At 38.8% G+C, this 21,155-nt stretch overlaps 1 protein-coding gene across 1 annotated transcript in view; it reads left to right on the top strand.

Annotated features, from left to right (window-relative positions):
- LOC148887058 (V-type proton ATPase 116 kDa subunit a 1-like) overlaps positions 1-21,155 on the top strand; it is a 36,849-nt gene that overhangs the window by 12,316 nt on the left and 3,378 nt on the right. Inside the window, exons 10-20 of the mRNA XM_089014661.1 lie at positions 104-254; positions 1,336-1,475; positions 1,588-1,751; positions 3,890-3,980; positions 4,089-4,207; positions 5,669-5,885; positions 6,754-6,861; positions 8,593-8,793; positions 12,778-12,795; positions 16,752-16,869; positions 18,038-18,209. Of these exons, the coding sequence (XP_088870787.1) occupies positions 104-254; positions 1,336-1,475; positions 1,588-1,751; positions 3,890-3,980; positions 4,089-4,207; positions 5,669-5,885; positions 6,754-6,861; positions 8,593-8,793; positions 12,778-12,795; positions 16,752-16,869; positions 18,038-18,209 (1,499 nt within the window). The remainder of the gene's footprint in view (positions 1-103; positions 255-1,335; positions 1,476-1,587; positions 1,752-3,889; positions 3,981-4,088; positions 4,208-5,668; positions 5,886-6,753; positions 6,862-8,592; positions 8,794-12,777; positions 12,796-16,751; positions 16,870-18,037; positions 18,210-21,155) is intronic.

The raw sequence follows: 21,155 nt of genomic DNA, 5'->3' as shown, positions 1-21,155 counted from the left end.
CAGTTACGAAGCTGTTTCCCTTTGTTTGCACACAACTGTTTATTTGATCATCTTCATAATTATTAAAGACAATTTTCCGCATTGTACATTTTTTTTTCCAAAGGAACGAAGCGGTTCAACTGTGCCGTCAATACTCAACAGAATGCAGACCAAGCAGACTCCGCCCACCTTTAACAAGACCAACAAGTTCACCTCCGGTTTTCAGAACATTGTCGATGCATACGGCATTGGGAATTACAGGGAAATCAATCCAGGTAGTATAATTTGTCATAAGGACCTAACTAGACACACACACACACACCATGCACATACAGTGAGACCTCAACTTACAAACTTAATTGGTTCCCAGACAGAGTGTGTAAGGCGAAAAGTGTATCTCAAAAATAAAATTCCCATAGGAAACCATTAAAATGGGAATAATCAGTTCCCGGGTTTCCATAAAATATACAGTAAAGTCTCGTTATATCGATATTCAAGGGAGTCCGAAAAAATATCGATATAACCGGGACTATCGATATATCCGACCCTGTTTGCATGTAATTTTCTCCGTGCATGCATAGAAATAGTATCGATATAACCAGGACTATCGATATATCCGATATCGATATAACGAGACTTTACTGTACTTTGCAACTAAATAAGCCTTAAAACTACACGCAATATACCTTATTCTATGTATAATAAATGTGCTATTGTATTGTAATGAAAGAAATACACTGCATTGTATCATAAAGTCACTTTATTTACATTTGTGATGGTCATTGATGGCTTGATGGAATGGCGTTGGAGGTCGAAGGTCAAAGGGAATTGCTGTTTGGAAAGAGAGGCGCATTACATGAGGACTGTAATTAAAGAAATAAACTGTGTAAAATAAAATAAAGTAAATAAAATAAAGTTTTATTGACCTTTTTGATGGTCGTCGATGGCTTATGGAAGGAGAGTCACCTTCCATAAGGACTGTTGGTAACTTAACCTCTGGTGCTGTTCGGTCGTGTGCTTCCGCCGAAGATCACTCCGCCAGCTGTGGTGGGTGTGTATAATGAAAATAGTGCTTATTATAAGGTTTAATTTTCAGAAATTTGACGTTTGTAAGACAAAAAGTTTGTAAGATAAGGTGTTTGTAAGTTGAGGTCTCACTGTCCTGTGAACTATGAGGGAACAAGACAGATTTATTGCTCCATAAAGATAGAACAAAAGTGCTGGCGTTTTGTATTTTCAAATGTCAACAGTTTGACTTGTTAAATGAGTGTGTGGTTGCGATACATTTCTGATTATCGAATAGATATTATGAAATATTCTTTTTCTTTTGAAAACTATTTTTCCTCGCCTCTGCAGCTCAATACACCATCATCACCTTCCCTTTCCTGTTTGCTGTCATGTTTGGTGACATGGGTCATGGCCTTTTAATGACCTGCGCCGCTCTCTATTTAGTCATCCGAGAAAGTCGCCTCCTGGCCCAGAAAAGTGACAATGAGGTACTGGCACAAATAAGAAGACACATTCTGATTTTTGTTGTTGTGCTTTTATATTCCTCATGATGTTGATGTTGATAAATCGATAACCAGTCAATCTCCGATTTCCTCACAGATGTTCAATATGGTGTTTGCTGGTCGCTACATCATATTACTCATGGGAATCTTCTCCGTCTATACGGGCATCATTTATAATGATTGTTTCTCCAAATCACTGAACATGTTTGGCTCTGGATGGAGTGTGAGGCCAATGTTTGGGCCCAAAGGCGCCAACTGGTCGTAAGTCACCGCATTCTACCTGGACATTGATTGTATTTAACCCATTCAGGGGCAGCGGTTACTAGCGTGGATAGTTGATCGTATCATCAGATTACAGGGGGCACGAAAGGGTTCATGTTGTATTACAGTGAGACCTCAATTTACAAACACCTTATCTTACAAACTTTTTGTCTTAAGAACCTCTAATTTATGAAAATTAAACCTTATAATAAGCACTATTTTCATAATACACACCCACCACGGCTGGCGGAGTGATCTTCGGCGGAAGCACACGACCGAAGAGCGCTCCAGCCGGCACTACTTTGCACACCCCCTCTCATTGAATGCACAGTTTATTTCTTTAATTACAGTCCTCATGTAATGTGCCTCTCTTTGTGACTTTATGATACAATGCAGTGTATATCTTTCATTACAATACAATAGCACCTTTATTATACACAGAATAAGGTATGTGTGTAGTTTTAAGGCTTATTTAGTTAAAAACTATATTTTATGGAAACCCGGGAACGGATTATTCCCATTTTAATGGTTTCATATGGGAATTTTTTTTTTGAGATACACACTTTTCGCCTTACACACTGTCTAGGAACCAATTAAGTTCGTAAGTTGAGGTCTCACTGTATATAGATTTGTTCATAAAAATGTTTTTTTAAGAGTGCTGCGATGTGTATTTTTGTAAAAATACAAGTCAGTGTCAAGAACTATTTTTTACAGCACCCCGTACATCACAGGTTTAGTGCACACGTATCAAAGTCCCGCCACATCATTTTATTCGGCCCACGAAAGCAAATCAATCTTATGAAATACCATGATGCTTGCTAAAGTCCGAATCAAAATTTCAAATTGTCCCATGGTAACCACAATAACAGTCATTATTTTTTACTTCAAAATTGAAAACTAGTTATTCATTAATTAGTTGTGCGCTCCAGATGTAATATTTGGAGGGGGTTACACATTCTAATGCTTTCCCCAAATTCATAATGAACCCTGAGAAGAAACCATAACTACAATGTGGCCCGTGGCAAAAAAATAAGTTTGACACCCATGCCATACATTGGTGCAAGTAAAAAAAGTATAGCATTAGAATAACTGGGATTGACTCTCATTTATCACAGTAAAAAAATGTAGTGTGGAGTCCTTCTTCTTCTTTTCCTTTCGGCTTTTAACTTCAGGGGTCACCACGGCGAATCAATGGCCTCCATCTAACCCGGTTTTGTGCATCCTCTTCTCTCACACCAGCTACCTTCATGTCCTCTTTGACCACATCCAAAAACCTCTATATGTGGTGGAATCTTATTAAAATACACCCAGTAGAAGTCATTTGAAGCCATTTTACAAATTATGGACACAACTTGTGCGGAGACGTCGGTTGTCCTTTAAGGTTGCATTTTGAAAAAGAACGGCGGGAGGGCTAGGCTAACCGAACTCTAGCGTGAATTCACATTAGTTAGGATATGGAACAGATTTCGGTCACGGAAGAACATCTGCTGACTGAAATACACAATCTTTCTGATTGTGTATTTTTCATCACATAAAATACTTTAAGTCCACTTTGCAAAACGGTCTCTCACAAAACAATCACAGGCATGCCACGCTCATTAGCCGCAATGTTAGCATACTTCCCCTTTTTACCATTACAATTTGATGCCGTTGGAAAAGATCTTCAGACTGAGATGGTTTGGACATGTCCAGAAGAGAGACAGAGTGAATATACTGTGAGAAGGATGCTGAGCCTTGAACTACCAGGCAGGAGACCGAAAGGAATCCCTAAGAGGCGGTTTATGGATGTTGTCAAAGAGGACCAGAAGGTAGCTGGTGTTAGAGAAGAAGATGCACAAAACAGGGTTAGAATGAGAACACTGATTCGCTGTGGCGACCCCTGAAGGGATAAGCCAAAACGAAAAGAAGAGAAGATCTTGAGAGAAAAAAAAAAACTATATACTACACCCGAAAGATCATGTTTGTACATGTATTTCTTGAGGAGAACTTGCTCTCTGAAATGCACCTATTGAACCTGTTTCGTCGACGATGCTAAGCTAATGTTCATGATTTGGAAGCGAAACTAAATTAAACATTAACAACAACAATTACAATATATAGTATTGCTAATGTATTCCTGTTTTACTGTTCCAATCCAGTTTTAATACGCTTGAAGGAAATGCAGTGCTACAGTTGGACCCTGCAATTCCTGGTGTATTCAACGGACCTTATCCTCTCGGAATTGACCCGGTAAAGCACTCACAAAAAAAAAAAGACAAACTAGTTTTATTTTCTTCTTTCATTGAAAATAGGGAGTAAAATGACAACAATCTGGTTTCCCCTCTCCTCTCTGTTTAGATATGGAACATTGCCACCAATAAACTGACTTTCCTCAATTCATTTAAGATGAAGATGTCTGTCATCCTCGGTGTAATACACATGATATTTGGAGTCTCTCTCAGTCTTTTCAACCATCTGTAAGTACTGCTGTAAGAAGCACTGCTTTATTACTTTCACCAGTCTGTTTTGTTCATTAGCAAGATTATGTATACTACGTACTTTCATGATCTGGTTGGCGACCAACGGGGGGGGCGCTGTCGGCCCCGCCTGCACCTGCACAGGTGCTGGTCGTCCCGATCAGATTGGCGACCAGCGGGTAGCGACGTCAGCCCTGCCTGCAGCCTCGCAGGTGCTGGTCGTTTAATCATTGACACTTAAAAGGACACCCGGCACGATCATCCGTTGTCGGTTCATTGTTTGCTGCTTGTTTGCTGCATGCATTGTGTATGTATTTGTTCGACTCAGAACTTATTTTTATCAAGCCATTGCTTTCTTAAAACTGTTAAAATAGAAATAACTACTGTGCTAAATAGAATAATAAACAGGCAGATTGGAATGGATCATGTCACATATAAACAGCATTTCCATTCCATTTTGTGAGCCCGTTTAATTCTAATCGCAATGCAAGACTCCATATAAACTGGGATTGAGATGAAGTCAATGTCAGCGAGACCTCAAACAATGTCACTTTTGTCGTGTTTGGCAATCTCATTAGTCAGATGTGACAAAACTATCGATAGATGTATTGGGAACACTTTTAACTTTGAAATATTTCAATATTATTGCCTAAACACAAAATGAAAAAAATCAGTAGTATGGTTTAAACCACAGGTGTCAAAGTCAAGGCCCGCGGGCCAAATCCGGCCCGCCACATCATTTTTTTTCCGGCCCGCGAAAGCAAATCAAACTTGTTAAATTCCATGATGATTGCTAAAATCTCAGCCAAAATTTCATATTTTTGGATGTCATCCACAATAAAAGTCATTATTCTTGACTTCAGATTTGAAAACGAGTTATTCATTAATTTGCTGTGTGCTCTATATGTAATATTTGAAGGGATTTAAACATTCTAATGGGTTCCCCAAATTCATAACGGCCCTCGAGAGGAAACCATAACTACAATGTGGCCCGCGGCAAAAAATGACTTTGACACCCCTGGTTTAAACTCATGCATTTCAAAAAAAAAATCTTTAAATAACACACCACAGATTGCCATGTATGCATCGTTCTTGCCACGATGCTGATGGCACAAAATGCCTTTGTTACAGTGCAGATGAAAAACAAATCAGAGCAGAGCCCAGATGTGTATGTGGAACTGTCGCGGTTTGGAATTGAACCGGATTTACGTGGGACAGGAGATGTGAGACAATCTTTTTGCTACAGCTTCGTGTTTCCTTGTAGTAGACGTGCACATTCCAGCTTGACGTCCTTGATCTACTGGTGAAAAGGAGTTTTTCCTTTCTTCTTTATTATGCATTTTATGGCTGATGTGACTTATACTCTCCTCTTTCATCTAGATAGAACTGCTTCACGCGACTAAGAGAGTACAGAAAATTCTTCAGAATGAAGACTGCGTCTTTTGTGTTCTCACACTGCAGGTATTTCAAGAAGCCCCTGAACATCTTTCTGGGCTTCATTCCCGAGATTGTCTTCATGTCCAGCCTGTTTGGTTACCTCGTCCTGCTCGTCTTCTACAAGTGGACGGCTTATGATGCATTCAGCTCAAAAGACGCGCCCAGTCTGCTCATCCACTTTATCAACATGTGCCTCTTCAATTACAGTGACCCCACGACCAAATCCCTCTACGCGGGACAGGTGCTACTATACGCATCCTGTTTTTCTCCATTTTATTTTTATCTATCCTGCGCACACTCTCACACTAATCACAGTAGATCACGTCGAGGAGATAAACATTTATCAAAAATAACCCTACTACCACAAAATTGAAAAGTTGTGTCTAATTAACATATTGTCAACAATGTGATTAAAACTACAGTGAGACCTCAACTTACGAACTTAATTGGTTCCCAGACAGAGTGTGTAAGGCGAAAAGTGTGTATCAAAAAAAAAATTCCCATAGGAAACCATTAAAATGGGAATAATCCGTTCCCGGGTTTCCATAAAATATACTTTTCAACTAAATAAGCCTTAAAACTACACACAACATACCTTATTCTATGTATAATAAATGTGCTATTGTATTGTAATGAAAGAAATACACTGCATTGTATCATAAAGTCACTTTATTTACATTTGTGATGGTCATTTATGGCTTGATGGAATGGCATTGGAGGTCAAAGGGAATTGCTGTTTGGAAAGAGAGGCGCATTACATGAGGACTGTAATTAAAGAAATAAACTGTGCTGTAAAATAAAGTTTTATTGACCTTTTTAATTGTCGTTGATGGCTTATGGAAGGAGAGTCACCTTCCATAAGGACTGTTGGTAACTTAACCTCTGGTGCTGTTCGGTCGTGTGCTTCCACGGAAGATCACTCCGCCAGCCGTGGTGGGTGTGTATTATGAAAATAGTGCTTATTATAAGGTTTAATTTTCATAAATTTGACGTTTCTAAGACGAAAAGTTTGTCAGATAAGGTGTTTGTAAGTTGAAGTCTCACTGTAGCTTTGTGGAAACACCACAAGTTGGTCACATGGTTTAACATCTCTCTGTTTGAATCTATAGATGGGGATCCAGGTTTTGTTGGTGCTCATTGCCCTTGCATGTGTTCCCTGTATGCTGGTTGTGAAAACTATGGTGCTTCGGCGTCAGCACCTGTGGAAAAAGCACATGGTATGTCAATTTCACCATGCCTACTCACTGTTTGCCAACTATTCGCCTTGAACTATAACCCTTTTTTTGCTTCTACTCTGTCTTCCAATGTACTGTAGATTGTATTGTGTAATGTGCTTGGTTGTTTTGCCATGAAATGAATGACATCATGCTTAAAGGACAATCGACGTCTTAGGACAAGTTGTGTCCATAATTTGTAAAATGGCTTCAAATGACTTCTACTGGGCGTATTTTAATAAGATTCCACCGCATATAGCTATATTTTACGTTTTAAGACTCGCACTGTGTATTCCGGAAGTCTTGTTTTTGAGTTGGTGACGAGTCTGTACGTGACGTCAGTAAAGGACCGCCTCCTCACCGTAAAAAAGACGCATTGTAGCGTCTTTCCATCACGTCAATGTGTTTTGCTGTACTGTTTTTTTTTAAACCCTTGTGTTACATCCAAAAGCCGCCAGCAGAGGGAGTCCAAGCTCCATTCAAGGAATGTATCAGCCTGTGGAAACGGGCTGATTCATTCCTCACAGGAGCTGGTCGCCATTTTTCTGCCTCTTTTGTGGGACGTTACGTTGCAGTCCAGATGCCTCAAAATGACACGAAAGGACTTCTTTAATCGATGGCAAACGTGTATGCTTTCATCTTCAGAACTATTTGAATCATATTCATAACTGGATGTGTAACAAGAAAGCATCTTCTCCGAATCTGAAGCCATTGTTTTGATTCACAAGCAATGCAAGACGTCTTGGCGTGACGTCACGAACTGGGGGCGGGACTTTCTGAAAATGCCCAATTCGCAGCTCAATTTTTTTGCAGATTTTGGACACTTTAAGTCATTTTGATTGGTGTTTTGCATTTGACTAAAAATATCATACTGCATGATTTGGGTATTTTAGATGTCAGTTAAAAAAACAAAAAAAGTGACGTCGGTTGCCCTTTAAAGCTTGCCTTAAAAGCACTCTGAAAATCTGGCCTGGTCAGTCTGAGTGCACCCTAAAAAAACAGATTATTCTTCTGATCCATTATATGTTTTCATCCTACAATAAGTAGTTTTCACCAGAAATGAATGCACTATTTTATATCAAAGCTGCAAAAATGGTCAATGCCATTGGAATCGTCAGTAACTAAACCTTAAACAAGCTTCAGAACTACCTATTTTCCGGATTATAAATCACTGCTGATTATAAATCACATCAACCATAAAATGCATAATAAAGTGTAATAAATGTAAATGTGTAAATAAAAAATAATAATAAATTTGAAGTAGGTTAGATAGGTATGGGGGGCAAGGTTAGCTCTAACCTTATTATACCGTAATGTATTAGTAATTTCACACGATAACAAAAGTCACACCACTGACCAAACGCTGAAAAAGAACTACGACTTATCGTTTGGAAAATCCGCTGCTGTACACTTGCATTAATGTTTTACGTTTCTGTCTACATTTCACAAATTAGACGTTCTAACTCCAAAAACAGGCTTAATTGAATCTGCGAGCGGACCTGTGTTTTTAAAAATCGATTGATTATCATTCACTAAAATGTGATAGTGAAAATCTATTATCCGCTCAGATTTTTTTTTGGGTAATACTGCTTTGTCAGTGTAACCCTTCGAGAATATGGAAACATAACACTTAGATATGTTTTAGGGTGCCATGTTTACTTGAATAGTTATGTACAAAATGACTACTAAGGCTTTCTTTAAGCCCGACAAAGCTCTTGTGACTTTTGTATCTAGTCACAGAAGATGCAAGAAACCCCTGCAGAGAATCTAGAGCAATCTTTAGAGCGAACAGGCGTGTCCTCATCATGCACCGGACTCACCCAACAGGGCACGCAGAAGTTTGGAGGGGTGCGGGTGGGCAACGGGCCCACGGAGGATGAGGCTGGCATCATGGACCACGACCAGCTCTCTCAACACTCAGAGGAGGGAGATGAGGTGAGTGCATGGAATGACTTTTTTCAGTCTGACACTGTGATTCAGTCTTTCGGTTTTGAAATCGTATTGATTTGATATACAGTAAAGTCTCGTTATATCGATATTCAAGGGAGTCCGAAAAAATATCGATATAACCGGGACTATCGATATATCCGACCCTGTTTGCATGTAATTTTCTCCGTGCGTGCATAGAAATAGTATCGATATAACCGGGACTATCGATATATCCGATATCGATATAACGAGACTTTACTGTATTTATTGAGGAGCTTAATCTGCTTGCACTGTTTTTTTTTTTTTTTTTTTAAATTTAAAGTCAGTATGAAAGTGAATTGTACTTTTTTTGTCACCTAAAAATGCAAAGAACAGTACCAAAAAAATGAACAGTCTTAAATAAAAATTCTGTAGGGTGAAAAGACATGGTTTCTTATAAACTACAGTAAAGTCTCGTTATATCGATATCGGATATATCGATAGTCCTGGTTATATCGATACTATTTCTATGCACGCACGGAGAAAAGTACATGCAAACAGGGTCGGATATATCGATAGTCCCAATTATATCGATATTTTTTCGGACTCCCTTGAATATCGATATAACGAGACTTTACTGTATGTGTCTCCGCAAATGCTAAGCTACACCCACTGCCATAATGGCTGCCACATGAATGTGCTTATTAGCCTGCTCTATAGTCTACTGTAAAGTTTCCAGCATGTATTTTGTTTTTCTACTTTCATTCCTTTCATCACTTTGCTGCTGTGAAATGTAAATTTCTCCAATTGCCAGACTAATAAAGGCAAATCCAATCCAAACACCATACAAATATAATATATTATATATAAATATATTTGTTTCTATTTTCTTCAGTTTAATCTAAAATCCATTGGCTCCTTGGAATTGATGTTTCACAGTTTTATATTGTAATAATATTAATTTTAAAGAAACGTGTTGCTACTATTGTCATCCTTCTGCTGTGGTTCTGTGTCTGAAAACGTATGAGTCAAATTTAAATTGTATACAATACAATTTATATTTGATTTTAAATGTAAATTTTAAATGTGATTTTATTGTAGCATGTTGTTTTTTAAACATGACTTGAAATTTGAAGAGTGAGGCAAGCTAGGAACATTCAAACTATCAACCGAATATATACTGAGGGTTTAGCATCCATGAATTTGAATATTCACAGATTTTTTAAAAAATGGTCTCACATCTCCTAGCCCACGTAAATCTGCTTCAATTCCAAGCCGCGACAGTTCCACATATGCATCGGCGCTCTGCGCTAACACTCCTTTCTTCTCATCCTCAAGCCATGCATCCATCCAGATGCAGATTGTCCAACAGCACCGACCTTTCCGCTGAACAAAGCGGGGCTGTTAAAATGCTGCTGAACAAAGCGGGGCTGACTATCGATAAAATGCGTGCCCATCGGTAAAGACTATCGTGCGATATAACGAAACTGTACCACAACCACCCAAGAGCTGTCCAGCGATGACAGTCAAATGGCACCGACATTCCTCCCGATCAAAAACAGTGCTGGCATATTAATGCTGCCGAACCGTCTCCTCCTTAATAAATGTCATGGCCAAAAATGCTGAAAAGCAATCTGTATCCGTTCCACATGATGCACAACAACACAAAGTGACAAAAGAAAACACAAAAAAAGCAAAAAAATGGCTGCCTACTCGAGCGCCATCTTGGACTTCTTTATAACAATACTACTACTAATAATACATTGATGTAAATACAGGTAACATCCGACAAAACTGGCGTAAGTCGAAATGGTCGAAAATTTCCCTACGCTTTGCTGACCTGCTAGCGCGTTGTGGTCCCAGGCATAGAATTATTATTTTTTTTAAATAGGGTCTGAAGGTCATGGTCGTAAGTACTGGTGGTCGTAAGTTGAGCCGGTCGTAAGTCGGATGTTACGTATATTGTGAAATTGAAAAAATACTCAGTTGAAATTTCCAGAAATTAAAGTACAGTATAAAGATTATAACATTCCGCTCGAAGTGGAGTAGGAAGACATGGTGCAATGAGCGCTTTCATAGAGAAAGGGAGGCCTGTGATGGACTGGAGCAGATAAGAGTCGGATTTTCCATTTCAGAAACATAAACACTGAGATGTTTTTCATGAGAACCAGGCAATGGAATTTCTGAAAATACCACCCAGTTGACTCAGAGGTTTGGTGCCCCCAGTGCTGATGCGTACTCCATCTGAGTGTTTGCGTTGTGATAACATATTGCATAAGTGTGATTTAACAAGATGACATTCATCCCAAATTTTCCAAGGCAGCGATATCAACACAAGAAACGACATGAAGGGTTTTAATATTGCTTTAAATTGCAACTTAGTTAAATTCATTCACTGCCATTCAATTGACAGTGAGACCTCAACTTACGAACTTAATTGGTTCCCAGACAGAGTGTGTAAGGCGAAAAGTGTGTATCTCAAAAAACGAAAATCCCATAGGAAACCATTAAAATGGGAGTAATCCGTTCCCGGGTTTCCATAAAATATAGTTTTTAACTAAATAAGCCTTAAAACTACACACAACATACCTTATTCTGTGTATAATAAATGTGCTATTGTATTGTAATGAAAGAAATACACTGCATTGTATCATTAGGTCACAAAGAGAGGCACATTACATGAGGACTGTAATTAAAGAAATAAACTGTGCTGTAAAATAACATTTTTTTCAACTTCTTTGATTGCCTGAAACCGTCGCTTTGAGAGCACGGAAACACCTTTTGCAACAGACGCACCTTTGATGGCTTCTCTGTTCCGGAGAATTGGAGCGATGGTTGACTTAGCATAGCCGTGCTTGGCCACTAAATCACACAAACGCACACTTCGTTCGTGTTTTTCAATTATCTCCTTCTTCTCAGCGACGGTGATTTTATTTTGTGTCTTTTTGGGCTGAACACGAGCCTATGGTGGTTATTTTTCGGTCCCATCGTCGTAAAATTATCAGCAAAAAGCTCCAAGTAGGCGATCGACGTGTGCATTCAATGAGAGGGGGTGTGCAAAGTAGCGCCGGCTGGAGCGCTGTTCGGTCGTGTGCTTCCGCCGAAGATCACTCCGCCAGCCGTGGTGGGTGTGTATTATGAAAATAGTGCTTATTATAAGGTTTAATTTTCATAAATTAGAAGTTCTTATGACGAAAACTTTGTAAGATAAGGTGTTTGTAATTTGAGGTCTCACTGTATTTATTTTTTATTATTTTATTTGAGAATTGAAAATATGACGTAAAGCGCCATTCCCGAATTTGTTTGGGTTTTGTTTTTTCTTGTTTGGGTGCTGATAAAGCGCTGGCCATGCCCTCTGGCAATTTTTCCCCCTTCCACAAAGGGCAGCATTTCCCCTTTATCCATGTTAGCGCTTTGTTCCAGCTTCAGCTGTTGTTAAGGCGCTATATAAACCAATATGTACGTATGTATTGCAGTGTATTTTGGACAGCCGCCCTGATTTCAAGCTCATATAACTCCACACCCATATAGTTTAGGAAATAACTCTTTTTTTTCTGATGAAAGAAGACAGTCTCAGGTTTCTTACACTGAATTGAATGTTTATGTAGTCCTAAAACTCAATATTCTGTGGGTCCTGGAATTCGAGTGACCATGACAAAAACCCTGGCACTGGAGTGCAGTGCACATCATTTGGCAGTGAATGGCAAACACTCCAAATATGTTTATATTGCCATTTGGCAATGCATGATGAGTTTTGTTTGAACTTGATTATCGTGTGATTGACCTGTTGTTGGGAAATGCTAGCTTGAGTGAAATATTTAATATTTAACGCTTTGGGGGACAGTGGTTACTGCAATGGACACCTTATCCTTTTATCAGGTTACAAGGTGCATGAATTGGGTAAAATAGAACAAAAAAAATAGTAATAATAATGTGAAATGCTGCGACAGATTAGCAACCATTAGTTCGCAAAATCTGACACTAATCTTTTCCCCTTTGCTTACTTTGAAGCATGCAGAGGAAGAGCCGGTAAGACATTGTGTCATATTTAGGAATGCTTGGATGCTGCTGTCTTGTGGATTTGTTTGTTTTTGTGTGTGTGTGTAGGTGTAATTTGTTTGAAGTACCTAAGATACACTCCGGCATGCCTGTGACACTTGTGTGGATGAGGCGCTTCAGATAATTCCATTAAAAGGGAATTATTACAGTAAAGTCTCGTTATATCGATATCGGATATATCGATAGTCCCGGTTATATCGATATTTTTTTCGGACTCCCTTGAATATCGATATAACGAGACTTGACTGTATTTGTAACTTTGTACTGTATGTATTGAGCATAACTATGAAAGTTAAAACTATGCCTTGTGATATCATCATGAAAAGAAAGCTTTAACTAAAAATTGAGCGTTGAAGGACACTACGCTTCGCAATTCTCGCTATTAAAAGATGCAATTATACTGACTAAAATTTTTCTGTCAAACATTCAAGTCCAAAAAAAAAACTGTCTCTGAGAATCCAACCAAAATGTGCATTCCGTCTGACAAATTTGTCTCATCCACCGTGTCAAAGACTGCACTGAATTTCTAACAGATAGCCTCTGTGCATCCATACGGAACGGAGTTTCTTGCATATTAGTTTACTTTTCATTCGTTTTAGTGTGTGTGTGTGTGAATGTGTGTGATGATCAACCTAAGGACACTTTCTATATGAACATTTTATTCTGGTACATTGTAGTTTTGTTTAGTTTTTGTAAAAGCACAGTCATTTCATTAGTTTGGTCAAAATGGTTGTTGTTGTTGTTTTTTGGTTCAAGATTAAGATAGATTTCTTTCATTTTTCCAGAACTAGAGCCTTGGTGTAAACTGTAAATGGTTGTTTGGACTGTATATCCCTGTATGTGCAATCATTGGCCGGCGGTATGTCCAGGATGTACCCTTCTTTCATCCAAAGTCAGCTGGGATTGTCACAGTTTGCGAGGTTGTGATGGCGGGTTCGGATCCCAAAAAGCAGGCAGGAGGCAGCAGGAGGTTGTGTTTGACAAATTGTATTAAAATAAAGTCAGCAGGAACAAAATGTAAAACATCAAAATCATCTGAATGAAAAAAATACAAAGTAGCAAAAGAAAACCAAAAGTAAAAGTCCGCCAAGGTTAAACAAACACATACACAATGCATGCAGCAAACAATGAACCGACAACGGATGGTCGTGCCGGGTGTCCTTTTAAGTGTCAGTGATTAAACGACCAGCACCTGCGAGGCTGCAGGCGGGGCCGACAGCGCCCCCCTGTTGGTCGCCAACCAGATCATGACAGGGATAAGTTCTAGCTCGCCCAATACCTTGGTGATGATAAACGCAAAAGAAAATGGATGGTTTGATTGATATAACATTTGAACCAAAAATATGAATAGCAGACCCTCCTTGACAGTTTCCATGAAAAACAATCCGAATTTTTATTCATTATATGTTTGAATTTTCCTTCTTGTACGCTTTTGCTGGGCAACTTTAAATGTTCTCCCCGATGGTTCGTGTCTTGTATCTCAGTTACCATCAACCTTAATATATTTTGCCATTACATCATACTGGCCTGTTTTGTTTTCTTTAGCCACTTACATTGTAGATCCTTTGAATGGGAACAATGAAGCTACTTCCATGAACTCAATTCCATTAGTCCAAGAACAAAAGACGAGCATGGAAAGAGGAAACCCGGTGAGCACCAAGCCAAATTCAGCAAGCGCACCAGAGAACCCAAAGCCCTGCCCATTTTATACAGGAAAGGCTTGTCTTGTTGCAGGACGGAGTGAATGGAAAGACAATACACAAACATGTCAAACTCTATGATCCTGCAGTAAAAAAAACAGTCTCAAACAATTTTGTGACAAACCATGGTATTTGCATTTGTTTTATCTCAGTTTATTTGTTTTTACATTTACCACTGAAATATCCGTTTATCAGGAAACTGGACAGAATTTGCACACACAAATAGAAATATTTACATCGTGTTTTGTTGGCACTCGTGTAGCATGTTTGTTGTTTAGGATTGTGCAATGATGACCAGTGCTGTTGAATGCCCCATTGATCCAGTAATACAGTGATACTTTGGCTTACGAACGCTTTAGCTAACGAACTTTTCGCCTTACGAACATTAAATTCGTGAGAATATGATCTTGACAGACGAACTAGTTTTGACCATTGCTACGTGTGGCTAAGGGTGTTTCTGTGTTTTTGTTTAAGCAACGGTCTCAGGCAATAGAAGAGGTTGAAAGACTTCTGTTTATTTGGATTAACGAAAAGCAGCTAGCAGGGGACAGTGTGAGTGAGGGTATTATCGTAGAGAAAGCACGGCAACTACATCAATGACCATCACAAAGGTAAATAAAACAACTTTACTACACTGTACAGTTGATTTCTTTAATTACAATACAATAGCAAATTTATTATACATAAAATAAGGTATATTTTGTGTTTGTTTTAAGGCTTATTTGGTAGAAAATTATGTTTTATGGGGACCTGGAAATGGATTATTCACATTTTTAATGGTTTCTTATGGGAAATAAATGTTTGGCAGACAAACATTTTGCCTTACACTTTCTGGGAACCAATTCATAGTTCATAAGATGAGGTATCACTGTAGTACCGTATTTTCCGATGTTTAGGGTTAAGGGTCACGGAAGTACAATATAAGGCACACCCCCAATGAATGGTGTATTTTCAAACTTTTTCCATATATAAGGTGCACCGGAAATACGGTAATTTAAATTGAAATAGATCAGAATCCATTTTTTTTTTTACTCACGCTGTTGACTTTTATATGTAAAATCCATTAAAAATCAAGGGTTTATTACAAAAATGAACTAAAATCAGACAAAACCTACTTTTTGGGGACCGTACCAGCACAAAATGGGTATGGAGTAATGGATAAGTAATGCTCATCTCGCCAATCCAAAGATTATTCATATCCATAGAGCCATTCATAGAACAGAATCAGGGTTTTTGTAAAACAGCAAAACCATTCACTAACTCGGCATGATGGTTGAGGGTTTAATTTAGACCACAGGTGTCAAAGTCAAGGCTCGCGGGCCAAATCCGGCCCGCCACATCATTTTTTCGGCCCGCGGAAGCAAATCAAACTTGTTAAATTCCATGATGATTGTTAAAATCTGAGCCAAAATTTCATTTTTTTTGGATGTCAACCACAATAAAAGTCATTATTCTTGACTTCAGATTTGAAAACGAGTTATTCATTAATTTGCTGTGTGCTCTATATGGAATATTTGAAGGGATTTAAACATTCTAATGCGTTCCCCAAATTCATAACGGCCCTCGAGAGGAAACCATAACTTTGACACCCCTGATTTAGACCGTGCTTACAACAGTCATCACCACATAGGCTTGGTCATGCTAACGAGGTGATACCAGAGCGAATGGGGCAATCAGAGAGATTCATAGAACGTAATCAGGGTTTTTGTAAAACAGCAAATCCCTTCATATTTTTTGCTCTTTAGTTTTTTTTTTTTTTTCTTAACTTTATGTTACTTCCGGGTTGAGTGAACGCTGGCGCGTGTGGCTGCCGCTGCTCACCCACAGAAAAGTATCATGTGACTGTAAAATGACCTTGAGAGTTTTGAAAGGTGCTTATAAATGAAATGTATTATTATTATTATTATTATTATTATTATTATTATATTGCATACATACAATAGATCCTATCGTACCTACTCATTAATCCACAGAAAACATCTCAATAAAAGGCATTTCGACATGTGGTTTGTTTGCACTCCTGTTTGTGTGGAAAAAGTACTACAAGATGTCTGCCTGGTTGAAACGTTGAGAGGTGTAAAAAGACAAATGCGTTCTTTGCAACGCAAATAAATGTAGACTTTTTAACTTTTGTAAGTCACTATCAACATTACAATTTTTTAATTATTCAAATAATGAACATAATTGCTTGGTAATCATGTTTTTTTTTTTTTTTCTCCCCCGCAGTTTGACTTTGGTGATGTGGCTGTCCATCAGGCTATCCACACCATAGAGTACTGTCTGGGATGCATCTCCAACACGGCCTCTTATCTCCGTCTCTGGGCCCTCAGTTTGGCTCATGCGCGTAAGTAACAACACACATCGCCAACTTTATCCACCGCCTCGATGCGATTGCTGTATTGTCGTAGTGAACTCAGCTCACTTTGGCATACAGCAGTTCTGTCAGGCTAATCGTTTAGTAAAGAGAGTTACATTGTGTATTTAAAACAACCACATAAAGTTGCCAGCATAATACAGTACTAAAACAGATTGGGAAACATCAAAAGTGGGTAAAAGAATCAAATTTCTTTGAATAAAAGTTGTTTTGCCGCAATCACAATTGCGCTTTCCGCCAACTGCAACCCAAACAGGAAACGAACAGCGAAAAAGCGAGAATACAGTGATACATTGGCTTACGAACTTAATTGGTTCCCAGACAGAGTGTGTAAGGCGAAAAGTGTGTATCCCAAAAATTCATTTCCCATAGGAAACCATGAAAACGAGAATAATCCGTTCCCAGGTCCCCATAAAACATAACTTTCTAATTTCTAAGCCTTAAAACTACACCAAATATACCTTATTGTATGTATAATAAATGTGCTATGGTATTATAATTAAAGAAATAAAATGTACTTTATAATAAAGTCTGTAATTTTATTTACACTTGATGAGGAACGTAACCTTCTTTCACCATCTCGAGGAATGATCCCTTGTAGGTGCTTTCTCTGTGATAATTTTATAATAATATGTTTATAATTTTATCTAGTTCCTCATCAATTGTGTTGTGTTTAGCTGGGTTGATAGCTTTTTGCATCAAGTGTACAGATGGCTTGTGGGGCCTTCTTGATGGGATATTTTAATCTTGCTGTCTACACTCTGCCTTTGAACTATCAAAGTTGAAACTCTCACTGTCGTCTGCCTGTCTCTTTAATGCTGCGTTCTTGACCAATAACGTGGCTTTAACCGAAGACCGGGGGCGGGTAATAGAGGAGAAAAACAATCGGCTGCCATTTTGTTGTTAGAAGAACGGACGACACATCACTCATTGAGGCAGCTCCGTGTACGAAAAAAGTTTGTATGCCAAGGTAAAATTTTCATAAATGTCACGTTCGTACACGGAAAAGTTCGTAAGACAAGGGGTTCGTAAACCGAGGTATCACTGTATGTATTAAGGAAAAATATAGTTCCCTTCACTTGCAGTGAAATCACAAACTGGTTCTTTCTATTCCTTTTTTTAATCTGTATGTATTCAGAGCTTTCAGAGGTGCTCTGGTCAATGGTAATGCGCCTGGGTTTGTCCTCCCGGAGTGGTGGCGGTTTCTTTGGCCTCGCGATCATCTTTGCGGCGTTTGCCACTCTCACTGTTGCCATTCTCCTCATTATGGAAGGACTGTCTGCCTTTTTGCATGCCCTGCGTCTTCACTGGTGAGTAATCCAAACACCCACAGAATGTGCCCTTGTTTGTTCATGACGACATTTCAGCGTACCGGCCATCTCATAAACCCAATTCAATGCATCATACACTGACAAAAACCATGCGCGGTAATCTATCACTTTTCAACTCTTGAACCAAGTATCATACGCGGAAGAATGGGCGGAACATAAAACATACCTGACCCAGAGTTGTTTACCCAACTGTAAGCTCACGGGACTAAAAATAACGGAGAGCTTCTTCTAGATCCATCGCGCACTTGCACCATCTCCATCATGACGATACATCCTGCACCGTTGACTACACACAAGTCAAACATTAGCCCATTAGAGTACATTACCAACATTACTGGAATGTAAAAGATTGCCGGGAGCATGATGACAATTAGTGATTACCGTTATAAAATACTTGGAACAGTTGGGCAATTTTTTTCTGTCATATCTTATGGCTTAAGTGGGTAAGCATCAAACAAATGATTTTTATTGGCCAAGTATGTGGAACACACAAGGAATTTGTTTCCGGTAGAACACGCTGCACTAGTATCATCATAAAAAAGACATGACAAATAAGTATGGAGGACACTAATAAAGGCTATTCTAATCTAATCGAAATCCAAGTCACACATAAGACATACTCATTATGGACAATATCATATCATATACCATAGCATATACAGTAAAGTCTCGTTATATTGATATTGTCGGGAGTTAGAAAAAAATGTCGATATAACCGTACTGTCAATATATCCATCCTGCGCCGAACCGCATTAACAAAAGCCGCCAAAAGAGGGCATCCAAGCGCCATATAAGAAACGGAGCTGGCCATGAGCACGACTTGGTCATGTGACCAAGTCATGTGACCAAGTCGACCAATGGCGCGACCGATACAGATATCGATAATGGTGGTACTGTATAGAAACCCCGAAGCAAATATCGATTCATCTTAAATATCTTTTGTATCGATATAAACAGAGCAAAATGGCCGACGGGAGATGAAAAAGAGCACCGTAGTAACCGGATTATCGTAAAAACCACGAATCGTACTAAACGGAACTACCAGTAAAGTCTGGTTATATCGATATCGGATATATCGATAGTCCCGGTTATATCGATACTATTTCTATGCACGCACGGAGAAAATTACATGCAAACAGGGTTGGATATATCGATAGTCCTGGTTATATCGATAGTCCGGGTTATATCGATACTATTTCTATGCACGCACGGAGAAAATTACATGCAAACAGGGTCGGATATATCGATAGTCCCGGTTATATCGATATTTTTTCGGACTCCCTTGAATATCGATATAATGAGACTTTACTGTAATTATACATAAAAATACTAGAAATGTGCACTTGAAATGAAAATGGTGTCATAATAAGCAGTATTATCAATATAAACGATATCGATATAACGAGACTTTACATAAAATAAAATATAAATATTATGATAAGAAAACTCACGTTTTTATGCTTCCCATATCATTATTTAGGTAGTACTTATTCAAATGACTCAATAAGATTGTTATATTGCCTGTTTTTTAGGACACACTTTGAACAAAGGCTTCATAGAAATCATGTACACCGTTTCATCCCCCAATGGTGAGGAAATGACCAAAATGAACAGCTCCGATTGGCTGGCAACCAATTCAGGGGTTGCCCCGCCTACAACTGAGATAGGCTCCACCATCCCCAAAATGTACATTTTGTACACAAACTCAAAACCAAGGGAGAGGGAATTCTATAGCTCACATGAAAAAAAAGTAGGCAGTACGCTGGGTAGTGGTTTGGACGTTTGCCTACCCAAAAAAAAACCATCTGTGACCGTATATAATCAGATTCCAGTAGTAGAATGCTGGAAACTCTTACTAGGTTAATAAATCAAAGACTTATCAGCTCAACATGTATCTGCAACTTGTTTCTTCAGGCTTGCCTCCAATACATCAAATGCATCTTTGATCCGAGTCCATGCGTTACACTCCTCGATGTGGAATGCAGCACAATGTTACTTGGTTAATAACGCAAAAGTGTGTCAGCTCAACAGGCATCCGCTAAGGTTAAAAAGAGTCTCCGAGTATTTTTCGCGGATACGAGTGAATGGAAATAGTCGTGCTCAGAGTTAACAGCAGTCAACATCCACCCTCTGCTTTGCTTCCTGCTCTTCACACACACATGTTGATGAGTTGTCTGAACACACACACACACACACAAAAAGACGACTAGGCCAGGTTCTTTGGTGTGTGTGCATGTGTAAGGCACATGACATTTTCCATTTCTACACATGTGCGGGGAAGCAGATGAGAGGATCTCTCATTTCTTTCCACATTTTAAGTGTTACCCTCTCACATCTCTGGTAGACCAAATATTTGCCACGACTTGGAGACATTCCTGGGCAGCTCCCCTCACTTACTTCTAGGCCAGGAATGAAAGGGAACCGACTCTTCACTTGTAATGTTTTCCTTTCAACTGAAAACATGACATTTATAAAAAGATACATTGACATTATACAGTGATACGAACTTAATTGGTTCCCAGAAAGTGTGTGTAAGGTGAAAAGTGTGTATTCCAAACATTAATTTCCCATAGTAAACTATTAAAATGAGAATAATCCGTTCCCAGGTCCCCATAAAACATAATTTCCAACTAAATAAGCCTTAAAACTGCACAAAATATACCTTATTTTATGTGTAATAAATGTGCTATGGTATTGTAATTAAACAACTAAACTGTACTGTATAATAAAGTCGTTTTATTTACCTTTGTGATGGGAGTTAATGTAGTTGCCTCTTGATGATATCCGAGTGAAGTTGCCGTACTTTCTCTGCGATAATACCCACACTCACAATGTCCCCTGCTAGCTGCTTTTCATTAATCCAAATCAAGAGAAATTTTTCAACCTCTTCTAGTGCATGAGACCCTTGCTGAGACAACACAGAAA

Source organism: Hippocampus bargibanti, linkage group LG15, assembly GCF_051943395.1.
Source record: "Hippocampus bargibanti isolate YZ-2025 linkage group LG15, ASM5194339v1, whole genome shotgun sequence".
Classification (NCBI taxonomy): Eukaryota; Metazoa; Chordata; class Actinopteri; order Syngnathiformes; family Syngnathidae; genus Hippocampus; species Hippocampus bargibanti.
Note: the sequence above shows the minus strand (reverse complement) of the source record. Positions and strands in the feature narration are given on the sequence as shown.